Here is a 13,686-nt window from a genome sequence, read left to right as displayed (position 1 = left end):
TTTTTTTTAAAAAAGTGAAACCAAGGACAAATACTGTATGGTGCCGCTGTTGTAGAATGAGGATGACATCAGGGTGGTGATAAGTCTGAGAAAAACTGGGTAAATTATATATACTGCATTGAAGCCGATGAGGGAGAGAACAGTTTAAAAGTAATATATTTTAGGGCATTATGATTATCATAAAAGTTCGGAATGAGGGTTGCAGAGTAGAGTATATTTGGTGTGATGTTGGGAGGGTGTGTTGGGGGGACTGTATACCAATGGAGGAGTTTTTCTTTTGCTTTCAAAGAAGAGTGAAGTGGGGGTGGGCGGGGAGAACAGTGCAACAATGAATGAATGGAAACCCACAATCTCTGTAAATGTTCATTGAAATGAATAATAATAATTAAAAAAAAGTGAAACCATGCAATATTTATTCTGAGATTTTGTTTTACTGATAATGTCTTCTGGATTCATCCACGTTATAATGTATTTTAACAACTCATCATTATTCTTTATCACTGTATATAGTATTCCATCTCACCACTTATCCATTACTTTATTGTACTTTGGTGCTTTACATGCTGTGATGCTGGAAGCTGTGTCACTAGTAAGAATAGGATCAGCCCATAGTGGATAGGTTTCAGCAGAGGCTCCAGACTAAGATAAACTAAGAAGAGTGATAATTGATCTACTTTTGAAAATATTGGTCAATTAAAACCTGATGAGTAGCATCAGAACATTGTCTTATTGCCAAAGATGAACTCCACAGCTTGGATGGAACTGAAGATTACAGTTAAGACACCATTGCTTCTTCAAAGTAGTCTACTCTCCTTGATGATGTGGATGAGTAATGCTTTCAGCTTTCAGTACTTTCATTTCCTCATGTGGGATGACTCAGATGAGAATAAACAACTGTGGCATTCACTCAAAGAAGTTATTTTGAGGGATAAAATGTTACTGACCCAATCCATGGAATTTTCAATGTCATAATATGCATTTGAAATTTGTGCGTGAATGAGGAAGACCAAAGAAAAGTTGAGGACTCTGAATTATGATGTTGGTGAAGAATTTTTTTTTTCAACTTGTTGCCTCCATTTACATTGACATTCTACTTCATCAAGCATGGTATCTCCTCCTCTTGAAACATGTTTAAAGTATAGGAGAGATGCTCTCTCCATTCTCATTTCTAAGGAGCATTTGAATGCACTTCTTCCAAGACAGATTTATTTGTTATTTTGGTAATCCACACATAGTGTAGTCGGTATTCTTTGAGCAGCTCTGGTGGCCTCGTGGCAAGAAGCTGCACTGCAATCCTGAAGGCATGTGGTTCAAATCCCTCTGCTGGAGAAGGAGGGGCAATCTCCTCTTGTGCCAGTTGGATTGAATGCAGTGGTACACAACCAGGGAAAAAAAAGTAATCTATTGTTTTTCATAGTGATTGTACCATTTTTCTTTATAATTATAATATTCCTCTTAGTGATTCCTGAATATGATAATGGCTGCCTGCCTCCTCTTAAGCCCATAATCAGTAACAGTGGGACAAACCCCAAAAACTTTAGATCAGCCTTATGTTCAATATTAAGAAATTTGTTGATAACTTATTACTTGGTTGCATATTAAGAAGCCATGATTGTCTCCATAGATGCAAAAAGAAATGTATTTGTAGTAAACTATTTTAGTAGCACTTTTAAAAAGGGGGGGAGTATTTTATGTGATACATAGTGTCTACTTCAAAAACATCAGAGTCATAACTCACCTGGCAGGGGAGATAACCATGATCACAAAAACATCAGAGTCATATTCATGAAAAATAGTTGGAAAAAGCCATTCTCTATTATTTAATAGTAGAAACTCTGACCAGTGCTAAAAATGTGAAACAAATATAAAGTAGAAAACCCAATATAAATGGAGTTCTATTTCAGTTTTACTTTTGGGATAATTCTTAGGTCATTCAAATTACAGATTTTTCTTTTATTCCTTTTGTTACTCATACAATATATCCACAAAAGAACAATCGAATTGTCTTGTGCTTTCATGCTTGGTGCTGCAGTTAGTGTGGCTTACTTGATTTTGGTTATTGCCAGCTGTGTTGAGATCTTTCTCATCCCTCAGTTACCAGCATAGCAGCAGTTACTTTCTGCTCTGATGCCCGATACCTATGACTAGTTGAGCAGTTTGGTTCTATGATATTTTTTATGAACTTATTTTATAATCCTGGGAGTACTCAGAAATACAAGTTCCAAACTGAGTGAACAATGAAAATAAAGATGAAGAAAAGGATGTAGATGAATAAACTCATATAATGGCACTGTTGTCTTAATACTTGACTCCTTTCTCAGGAAACCATGGTAAGCTCCCAGTGCTATGAATTTCTGTAGCAATTAATGACTCCCTTCATTAGGAGTCATTTGGAAGTAGCCAGTTTGGTTAAACACGACATAGGAGTATTTCCCAAGCATCTGCCAGTCTCTAAAGTTGGTTTGTGACTGCAGTCTATGAAATCTTTTCTTTCTTCTTTCCCCCCCACCCTGTAGTATCTGGAGAGGGCCAAATGTGAACTGTGTTGACAGCACTGGATATACCCCCCTGCACCATGCCGCTTTGAATGGCCACAAGTAAGTATTAATGTGCACCTTTTTTCCATGCTTCATATTTTATGCCTTCAGGTTGTCTTTCTTGCTTCACTATGAGAATTTTACTGAGCAGTGGCACTGAGAAACTAAAAAACAAACAAACAAAACAACAAACAGACAAACAAAAACCAAAACACCAAAAACAAAAAACCAGAAAAGAACAAACAACAACCCCAAACAAAAACCAGGCTTAATTTCATTCTTCCAGGATTCCCAAATCTTTCTTTAATGCATAATTTAAACATCCCCCCCTACACACATATATATGTACACCCTCTAAAAAATTTTGAGCTTACAGGTTACTTAAGTTTAACATTTTTCTGCTTTCCCTTTTCACCTCTGGAATGTGCTACTGCCCTATAACTATTGAAATAGGAAGGTGCTATTTGGGACAGCCAAATAACAGAAAGGCTGGATAACCTATTAGGTAACTAGTCCCTTGATAAACTGAAAACAGATCAAATGGCCATGAAAAACTTGTTTTCTGCTAAAGTAGTTATTTGTTTATTCTTCTTGCCTATCATGTTAAGCAATTAGAGCTATTTTCATGTGAAACAGACAAACAAAACATAAATAATCTGGCCTATATAATTCCCTGTGTATAGAGAATTTATTAGGTATTGAATAGGATTTATGTGGAATGTTTTCTGGAGAAGGTGAGCTTTGGGGAATTTTTAAAAAGGTGTCATTGGCTTAAGTGATTTGGCAGTGCCAGAGCGGCACTAACCTTCAAAGTGAGGGGGAATTTGAAGGCTCAGAGAGTGAGGCACTCAGTTATATACAGAGCTCAGTGATTTCTTTAGTCAGAATGTGGAAGAATGGGACCTGGATGGTAATAGAACAGAAGATGTTTGAGTTTGAGGCAAAATGGTATAAGAAGTAAACAGTTGTTTATTTTATATGGAAAAAGTTTATTGGAAATCATTTTAGGTTTTTCTGAGCAAGTAACAAGGCCCTCTGTCCTTTGGCCCAGCTTAATTGGCTCTGGTTTCCTTTAACATTGAACCTTTTTGTATATTGATTATTATTTTTTTCTATATTGTTGTTGTTATGTGCCATTGAGTCACTTGTGACTCATTTGTACAATAGCCCTGACACCTGCTCTATCTTGTGCCAACTTTACTGTCTCTGACACACATACCCTCATTACCCCAGTCACTGAATCAATCCATGTCATTGATGGTCTTCCTCTCTTTCTCTGTGCTTCCACCTTTCCAAGCATGATATCCCTCTCCAAGGACTAGTCCCTCCTTAGAAAAGATAAAAAGAAATATGTAAAGCTTCCCCTTCCTTAAAATAGTGAGATCAATGGAATTAAAATGAATCTTGAATGGAAAAGACTATCACTTGTTAGCCAAGTTCCTCTTCAGATGCTGTTTTTTATTTACAGTTGGGTTTTCCTTTGACCTTATGTGCCTGGAGATAATTGTGCACTTGTATTTGCTTAATTAGTGGTGTCACCAAGAAGAAAGCCAAGTCCCTCTTTCTGGTGATATCAAATGATGCCATATGTGTCTGGCTTATATTTGTAACAACCACTCTACCCATCCTCTTCCAATTTTCACATCATTAAATGTTCTAACTAATGTTGTTTGTCTTCCATAACTATTTTTATGTAAATTATGTTCCTGAATGCTATTTAAATATCAAAACCAAGGAGATTTGTGAGATTTCTGTATATTTGTGAGATTTAGACAAGGAGATCAGACATTTTCAAAACAGTTGTGAAGTAGGTGGATTATCAAGGAAACCTAGATGAATGGGACAGTGTCGCTCAAGATGGTTCAGCTGCCATATAAGAAATTCCTGAAATAAAACAAGAAACGGAGGCAATGCACTCAGGTACAGATGGGGAACCAAGTGAATTGATATTTGTGAAAGGGCTATATGCCGTGCAAATGTACAAAACTGTTACCTGAAAAGACTTAAGAGTTGTACAAGCTCATGATTGACTTTTGCCTTTTAGGGATGTGGTCGAAGTTCTTCTGAGGAATGATGCTCTGACCAATGTGGCTGACTGTAAAGGCTGTTACCCTCTGCACTTGGCAGCCTGGAAAGGAGATGCCCAGATAGTGCGGTTGCTCATCCATCAAGGGCCCTCCCACACCAGAGTCAATGAACAGGTCGGAAAGAAAGGAAGCTTCTTTTTCCATTTAGCTATAGCCAGACTTTTGCAGTCCCATTACCAAGAGTCCCATAGCTCAAATCTGGAACCAGCTCTTCTCCAGCACAAATAAAACTCAGCCTCACTTGGCTCTACTCACTCCTCTTAATGTTATTAGGGCAACCTTATACTACAAGGTTGCATTTTATATGCATTTGAGCCATACATCTTTGAAGTAGTGCTAGAATAAAATGATAAATACTTTATGTGTAAAATTTGAAGAATACAAATCCTTCAGCATTGCAAAGAGTCAATTTAAAAAAACTGATAGGCTTAATGAATTATCAGTTGTGCTTATGCCATCAATATGGCAATGCAACTTTAGCTTGTAAAAAGGAATACTTACTAATGTTTGTTAGTACTGTGTGGCACCATACTGTGTTTTTTGTTTGTTGAGTTTTGTTTTGCTTTCCTTTGTCTTCATGAAAACCAAAACTTGCTGAAGTGGAAATACTAATGCTGGTTTTAAAAATGAAATAATTCAAAATCATAAATGCAAGTCAGAGGTAATTCAACAGTATGAAGATTGCTTCGAAGATGCTCTCTGATGTTAATATAGAAGTGAGCATGCTTTAAAAGAGCAGGGTTAATTGTGAAAACATGAAAGGGCAGGATTTGACCAAAACTGCCTCTTAGAATGATCATGGATTTAAATACTGTAGAATAATAATTTCTCTTAATGTTTATTCCTTTGGGAAAATGAGACTTGAATTATGCTAGTTTTAGACAAGCCTCTCATAAAAAATAACTTCCTATAGTTTGGATGAGAAGTTTGTTGTATATCCATCTGAAAGGAAATGCCCTTTTTATATGCCAAACTATTCTCTGTTGTCCTTCCTGTAATCTGCACCAAAGCAGGTATTTCTCTCTCATGTGTCCTAATGGGGACAACACTACTCTCTCTTAATTAACTTAGGCTTTCTTAACAAATTTGCTGAGAGGATATTGTTAAATTACCTGCAGGATTAGATGAGAATGTTCCTCTAAAAAGTAGCAGTTTTTTTTCTGATGAGTCCATCTGTCAACAAGACTTATAGAAGTTCTCACTGAGCTGTTAAGGGCATCACTTTGATTCAGAAAAAGGCAGCTCCACTCTGAGGCACAAGAAAATGAAAAGTCATACTCTCAAATTTCTTGATCTGGACATTGTGTATATACAGCTGTCAGCCAGCTTCCCTTTCTCCTTTTGGCTTTATATTTTTTGGGTAGGTGAGCAACAGACATTTAAAATCATCAGTAAATTTGCTTATTTACAACATTTGGGAATGGATATTTTTCTATTTTGAATTGTCTCTTTAGAATGTAAGTAGCATTTTATTCCTCCTGTTTAAAGTGGTAATTTCTCTTCTTAGGAGGAAATTTATAAGGAAGTTTGCTTTTAACCAATAGTCCTCCGTGTTGAAACACCTGGCTATGTATTAAAGTCCTTCTCATTTAAGAAATTTCCAGCAACCATTTCTAATCCTTTGCTCACTTTTGCCTTGGAACACAGCTGCTTAGATTTTCAAGTCACTTGAATGTGCTAGCTTGTCCTGCTCACAGCTGCCTCTTGCCCAGAGTATTCATTGAGACTAGTGGGACACCAGCCAGTGCTTTGAAAATCTGGCAGGCAGGTGGGTGGGGACATGGCCTGGGCAAGATTGTCTGAAGAAGCTTGAAGAACCTAATGGATCTAGGTAGTAGTAACAAGTACTACATTGATTTATTTAAAAGCCATTAATGCTATTCCAGCTGACTGCTTGGATAAAAGGAGGAGATGAGTGAGGTGCCCTGGAGGTTGTCTTTCCCATTAACTTCCTTTGGAGGTACCCAGAGGACAAATTCTAGTTGTTCTAGTGTTGAATTCCTTCGGGGCTGTGCATTGCTTTGATATATTTTATCCATTTCATCATCACCTTTTCTTTTCCCCTCCTTTTTGTAGAATGCTCTTGAGATCAAAGAATTCAAAAAGTATGGCCCCTTTGACCGTTATATCAATGCCAAGGTGTGTACTTTGCTGTCAGGATTTCTCGGCATCATTTCTCCAAGCTGCACCTCCTCTTATCCTTGCTGGCTTCCTTTTTGCCCACTCAGGCACCTTCTCCTCACCCTAGCTGTTGTCTGCTTCAGCTCCATCTGCTTTTGGCTTGTCCAGTATTGGGAAAATGCAGCTGTGCTGGGTTTGGGTTTTATTTTTAAAACCCATACTAACTCTAAAAAGGTTGAGTGGTGTCTTTTTTTTTCTGGAATGTCTGAAAAACATAGAAGCAGCAGAAATGGGGAGGTAGAAGGGCCATATTACATGCCAAATTTACTACTGTGATTTCTAAAAAGGATTTCTTAATAAATGTTAGTGCAATTAAAAATTTCAGACTGATTGGCTACTTTTTATTTGCACAAAATAATTAAATTCTATTTGGTGGGTATTTCTATTTTTTTATCTGCTTTCTATATTTTAAGTGGAATCTGATTTTCTTTTCAGGTTTCACTAGTTTATGGAGGTGTGGGGAATGGGAACAGATGACTCCATTTTGCTCTTTTAAAAGCTGTCGCTTGCCAGCTCCTTTCTCACGTCCTTGAGTTTGTGCATTTCTGCCTGTATGAATGCCTTTGTGCATTTCTCCCCAACCAGTAGAATCTCTCTGCTTAGCCACTCTTGACTCTGAAGGGCTCCGAGATAGGAGATGATGTTGCAGGACCAACTAGGGCACTTGACTTGCGTCTCCTTCTCTAAGAGGCCAGGGCAGGCAGGGGTCTGATAAGCCTGGTGACAAGCACGCAGCCCTGCCAGCCTCATCATCCCTCAGGCCTTCTCTACTTAGAGAGCTCTGTTAGGTGGATGGTGGCAGCAGGTTCTTTCATCCATGCTCTCACTTGCTGTTTTTGATCAGAACTTTTATTCAGATGAAGGTTACTTTTTGGCTGTGTTGGAGTTTGACTGAGTCACTGCTTTATTCACATTAACTGCCTTTCACTTGTTCTCAATACAGCTGCCTCAGGCCAGGAAAACATAAGAACCCTGTGCATTAGGTTTCTAAACACAAGGTAGAGATTTCTTTTTTCTTATTATTTAAAGAAATTGATTTAACAAACAAAGCTACATATTCCACTGGGCAAAGGATGCCTCCTGTGGGAGCTTTTCTTCTGCTGCTGGACCTTCATGGTACAGAAGCACTTTGACCCAAGGTAGTGGAACACATCAGCTTTTGTTTGGCCCACTCTTAAAATTCTGTTTTATAATTTAAAAATGAGAAAATACTATACCTCAGATTTTTGTGAGTGGATGGGATGGATATGGGGGAGCAGCCACTGCTGCTTCTTGGTTTTGTTGCCTTGAGCAACTTGAATTACTTAATGTCTAAAACCCTCAGATTTCTCCTTTGTAAAATGAGGTACTACCACATTACTTTGCCTGTTGGTTTTGGAGTTTAAACAAGATAGGATACATACTAGAAACTAATAATATTACAGCTCCTAAATTGAAAAGATACATGTGATGTGTTTCCTTTAGGAAAAGGCTTTTTTGAATCTATTATTGTTGCCAGTAAGAGAATTGTAATGAAGCATTGCTCAATTAGTCTATTTGAGCATTTTAGAAGCAGAAGAGAGGAAAGGGAAGGGGTGGGATTGTGGCGTGGTTGTTATCCCACTTGATGATTAATTTATTTAGGTTATAAAGCTCTGATTAAAGGGTACATCTTTGGTTCTTGAAAGTACATTTTCCTATCCCTTGAGTTTGCACACATGAAAGAAAATTAGTCTAAATGGAATAAGTACATGCTTCTCTCTTTGGAAATACTGCCCTTTGCCTTTTCTTCTCCATCTGGGAAGACCAAATAGTACAGACTGCATTAAGGGATAAAGCTGTTTGGGTTGTGCTGAGAATGCAAACCCTTCTTTAGCTGATTGAAATCTAACCCTCTTAGGTTTTATCCTGACTCAGGAGGTTCTTATTGACTTGGCCTGTGTCTTGGAATTGTTTTGCTAACATACATTTGAGTGTTAGGCCTTGTCAGGTACCTATAGAAATTAAGAAGGCTCTGATTCCTGCTCTGGGAGGAAGAAGAGAGCTTTTGAATGAGCTTAATATTCTTCATCAGCACTCAGACTGTCTCTTTTCCAGGAAGTCAGCACAAACCAATCAAACTGCAAGTTAGACTTAGTTAAGGTGGTTGTTTTTGGTTGTTGTATTCAGTGGGAGATTGTCCATCTTTCTCCTGTGGAGCAGCTGGTGGATTCTAACTGCATACCTTTGAGATGGCAATCAGCTAGCTCCTTACCACTAGGCCACTAGAGTGCCAATAAAACTATCATTTTGAAAAAAAAAAAAAAAAAAAAAGAAACAAAACAAAAACACCCCAAAACAAAAAACCACCCATTATTTTGTCTCTTTTTAAATTATTTTAACTTAGTCTCTCATCAAATGAGTGACAGTCAAATTAGTTGTAAGGTAAATCTGGGTTTTTTGTCCACTTGAAAAAGATTCATACTTAGAGAAGGGAAGGCCTAGAGATTATCTAGACCAGGGATAGCCAAATACTGATCAGCTTGCCTCGCTGCTTGTGAATCGCCTGGTATTTTAGGTGCCTAGGACTGCTGTAACAGAAAGTTGGAATTCAGAATATGAATTGGATTGCTTTCTCTCTCTCTCTCTCTGTAACTGTGCTTGATGATGAACTACTTGAGAGAAAGTAATGTGTATATCATGACCTTTAACCTAAAATCCTTATATGTCCAAAGAACAAGGACAATCCTTTTGTATAATCACAGTAAAGTTACAAAAATAAGAAAATTTAGCAATGACACATATAATACTGTTGTTTAATATAGAATTTATACTTCAGTTTCATCCATGTCCCAATAATGCTCTTTTTAGCAGTTGTTACTTTTATCTAGAACTCAGTCCAGGATTGTTGTTGTGTGCTGTTGAATCAAAACCAACTCAATAGCTGACCCTTTAGTAGGTTTTAAGAGGCCGTAAATCCCATGGGAAGAGATTATTCATTTTTCTCTTGGGAGCAGCTGGTGAATTTGAACCACGTATTTAGGCTCCTTTAATATGGGACAGTTCCATAAGCTTTCTTATTTTCATGATCTTGAAATTTTTAAATTGTATATGTTTTGTACACTATTCCTCAGTTTGGGTTTATCTGATGCTTCCTCATGACTAGATTCAGGTTACACAATTTGGGCAGAAGTGTCACAGAAGTGATACTATGCATAGATTATCCATGCTATATTTCATTCCAAGGCACATGATGCCAATTTATCACATTCTTAATAATGACAAAAATTTCCTTGCTTAAGTTAGTGACTGCCAGATTGGTAAGCTTTTTAACAAAATTTGAAAGGGAGGGATTCTGTTTGATTAGAAGTCTACGTCTCTCCTTGGAATCCTTCCTTTCCCTCCTTTATTACTTAGTGATTCATTGCCTGACGGGTGTCAATCTCAAAGGGGAAACTGTAGGTAGAGCTCATTGTGATGGCTTCTGTTGGATGTGATGGCACTGCTGTCAATTAATCTCAACTCATAGTTGTCCTAGTACTCATTAATTTTATGTTTACCATGTAAATGACAAAATGAGGACTTTTTTGAGGACCATTGTTTAACTTTCCACCCAAAATAGGAATCGTCTTCTCTCTCTGTCCTCTGATGAATGAGCTATCCACTCTGTTTTGTTTGTTTACTTTTGCTGGTAAGAAGAAGGATTCATCATTATATCACCATAGTGGAATTTTCAGCTATTAGTTATTTAACATATCAAAACATAATCAAACTAAACAAACAAACACCAAAACCCCTCATTGCCATCAAGTCCGAACTAACTAGTAGCTAACTGTTACAGATGGTTTTCAGAGGCTTTAAATCACACGGGAGGAATTTCCCATCTTTCTTCTGCAGAGCCATGGGTGGATTCGAACCACCTGAGAGACACTGCCTCTGAGTTAGCAGCACAGCTCCCTAGGAACTTTGTCACCAAAGCTCCCAATTAACAAGTGCCCAAATAGCTATGATCTGTATTAACAGATGACATTTTGTTGTGTTTGCTTGAGATCATCTCTACTCCCCTCCCCCTTCTTCATTATTTCGTTGGTGTTTTAAGGTAAAAGTTTACACAGTGAATTAAGTGACTATTTAACAATTTTTATACAAAAACCTTCCATGACATTGGTTATAATTTTTACAGTGTGCAGCTTCTTTTTTGGATTCTATGAATGTTAGTTTCTTATGCTTAACTGTCATCTGTCTTCCTGAACCTTCAGTCTTTTTGTCAGAGGTCTGCCTTTTAGAGTATGGAGAGTAAGCCTGACACTTCTACTTTATGAAGTTAGTTCTCATGTTTCACCCTAATTTATGTATTTCAAAAGATACTCCCCCCCCCCTTTGTGTTAATTTACACCATTGTTGCTACAGAGAATTGTAGTCCACATTCCATAGCTTAGACATCTATCGAATACAGAGAAATAGGCAGTTGAGTTTTAAGCCTTGGGAGTTTATGCTCCTAAAACAGTTTCAAGAGTAGAAAGGCCATGAAAATGTGTCTTTGTGATTCTGTGCTGCCTCTGGTTTGTTGATGTGTGTGTGCGCGTGTGCGTGTGTGTGTGTGTGCGCGCGCGCGCGCGTGTGAGATATGAATTTAATAGACTTATACATTGAATGGAGCCTGCAGATTTAAGACCCATAAATCCCATTTTGCTTAGAAGTACTGGCCATAGCAAGGAAAAACCCAAAACAAAGCAAACTAATACACCTTAATGAGTAGAAATGGATGGAGTGTGTGTGAAAAGGACTGAGGAAACATTGTTTGTTTGCTTGTTTTATCTGAAGTCATGGTGATAGAGTTCTGAGAACTCTTGAAATGTTAGGAATATCCATGGCGTGACTTGGAAGGTTTGAAAGGGAGGGATTCTGTTTGATTAGAAGTCTATGTCTCTCCTTGGAATCCTTCCTTTCCCTCCTTCATTACTTAGTGATTCATTGCCTGACGGGTGTCAATCTCAAAGGGGAAACTGTAGATAGAGCTCATTGTGATGGCTTCTGTTGGATGTGATGGCACTGCTGTCAATTAATCTCAACTCATAGTTGTCCTAAAAGACAGAGAAGCTGACTGTCCCATTTTTCTTTCTCTGGTGGAGTGACTGGTAGTTTTGAACTGCCAGCCTTTTTGGTTACTAGCTGAGCACTTTAACTCCTACACCACTGCAGTGCCGGAGCTTCTTAAATTTAATGATCCTCCAAAACACACTGCCATCAATTTGATTCTAACTCATGGTGAATCTCCATTTGGTTTCAGAAAACGAAAATCTTTCTGGAAGACACTGCCCATTATTTTCCTTAGGAGTAACTGGTGGATTCAAACAGCCAATCTTTTGGTTTATAATCCAACATGTAATATAGTGCATATACCACCAGAATGCCTCTTGTACAGAATGTTGTTGTTAAGTGCCTTCAAGTCAACTATAACTTACTCATAGCAACCGTTTGAACAGATGGAAGCCTTGCTGTATCCCAAGCCATTGTTACCACCTCCACTCTGCTCAAGCCCATTGTTTCAGTACTGAGGCATGAGTAATACATTTTGCACACTGTGACTACAAGAGTAACTTTCTGCAGAGATACAGTTAGACTATTTTTAAAACAAGGTAGGAATTTTGCCTGGTAGTGATCAAGGCTTTGCCTTTAACCAGGCAGCTTTATAGCAGCTGCCTTAGTTATTGAAAACAAGGAAACAGATGATATTTTCCCCCTAGTGCATAGTTTAGAGTTTTATAGTTTTTCCGGCCCTAATGGCATACTTTTTTTACATAAACAAGGACAAATTATTCTTGTTTTGGGGAGATAATTTGGATATAAAAGAGACAGCAGGATCTGTTTTAGAGGAAACAAAAGTTTTCCAGGGTTGAAGTTGTAAAAAGAATAAGCTGGCTTTCTTGGCTCTTGTGGGCATGCTAATATTGAAACATGAAAGTCCAAAATTTCTTACACTTCTTTGGGTTGTCACTCTGTGTCCAAATCACTTTAAAGAAACAAACCTCCTGTGAGTTTTTTTGATATAATTTGTCTTGTTTTCATGAGAAACTAAAGTGGCAGCTCTGAGTTTGCTAAGGAAGCTTCTGCCATAACTTAATAATAAAAAGGGAAATTCCAGAAGGATATCCTAAATGGTTTGACTGACACAGGGAACCTCAGGAATTTGCTTTCTGCTCAGCTCTTCACTTTCCCTCTGAACTTTTAGGTTGGTGTGGAATTTGTCCCTGAGGCCTGGTTGTGTCATGGGCTGTCTGGCAGAACTGGCTGTGCCTGGCGTCAGTGGTCTACACTCTCTCAGCACTTGCTTTCCTTGAGCTGTATTTGAGTTCAGTGATGCCTTCTCTATTTACTTGTGTGCATTTGTTTTTGCATGGAGCTCTTGCCACCACCTTTTCTGTCCTTACTTAACTATTGTCAATTTACTTTACCATCATTCTGGTCTTGAGCCCTTACTCTCAGCAGCTCTGGATCTTTCTAGTACATTTGGTGTAGCTGGAAAAAATGATGCAGTCAAATGCCGGATCAAAAGCAGATGGAATTGCATGCATGTTGGGGTAACTCCTAGCCTATTAATTGTAACATCCTTAATAGAATTAAAGCAGTTGTAGAAACATTTCAGTTTTTATCATTTGATTGGTGAAAGGTGTAAAATATTAACTTGATGGACACACCTATTCTTAAGCTTTGTGTTGTCTTCAAAGTAGTAGAAACCTTGCGGGTAAATATAAGAATCTAAAAAATCTTACAGGAGAATTACTTTGGAAAGTGTGTCTAAAAAAGGAGAGGTCATTGCAATTTATTTATTATATAATTCTACATTAAAAATACCAAAAGAATTGGAATATTTGAAATGACCAATATTTTTCTCCTAATAGTTGATAAAACAAAAATTCCTC

At 37.8% G+C, this 13,686-nt stretch overlaps 1 protein-coding gene across 2 annotated transcripts in view; it reads left to right on the top strand.

Moving 5' to 3' along the window:
* Window positions 1–13,686, top strand: part of ANKS1A (ankyrin repeat and sterile alpha motif domain containing 1A) — a 287,821-nt gene that overhangs the window by 114,316 nt on the left and 159,819 nt on the right. For both annotated transcript variants that reach the window (XM_006882059.1, XM_006882058.1), the window contains exons 2-3: window positions 2,517–2,597; window positions 4,582–4,738. In XM_006882059.1, coding sequence (XP_006882121.1) covers window positions 2,517–2,597; window positions 4,582–4,738 — 238 coding nt within the window. The remainder of the gene's footprint in view (window positions 1–2,516; window positions 2,598–4,581; window positions 4,739–13,686) is intronic.

This window comes from Elephantulus edwardii, unplaced genomic scaffold (genome assembly GCF_000299155.1).
Source record: "Elephantulus edwardii isolate Elephantulus edwardi_28Jun2011 unplaced genomic scaffold, EleEdw1.0 scaffold00017, whole genome shotgun sequence".
NCBI lineage: Eukaryota > Metazoa > Chordata > Mammalia > Macroscelidea > Macroscelididae > Elephantulus > Elephantulus edwardii.
This window is presented reverse-complemented; position numbering and strand designations above follow the sequence as displayed.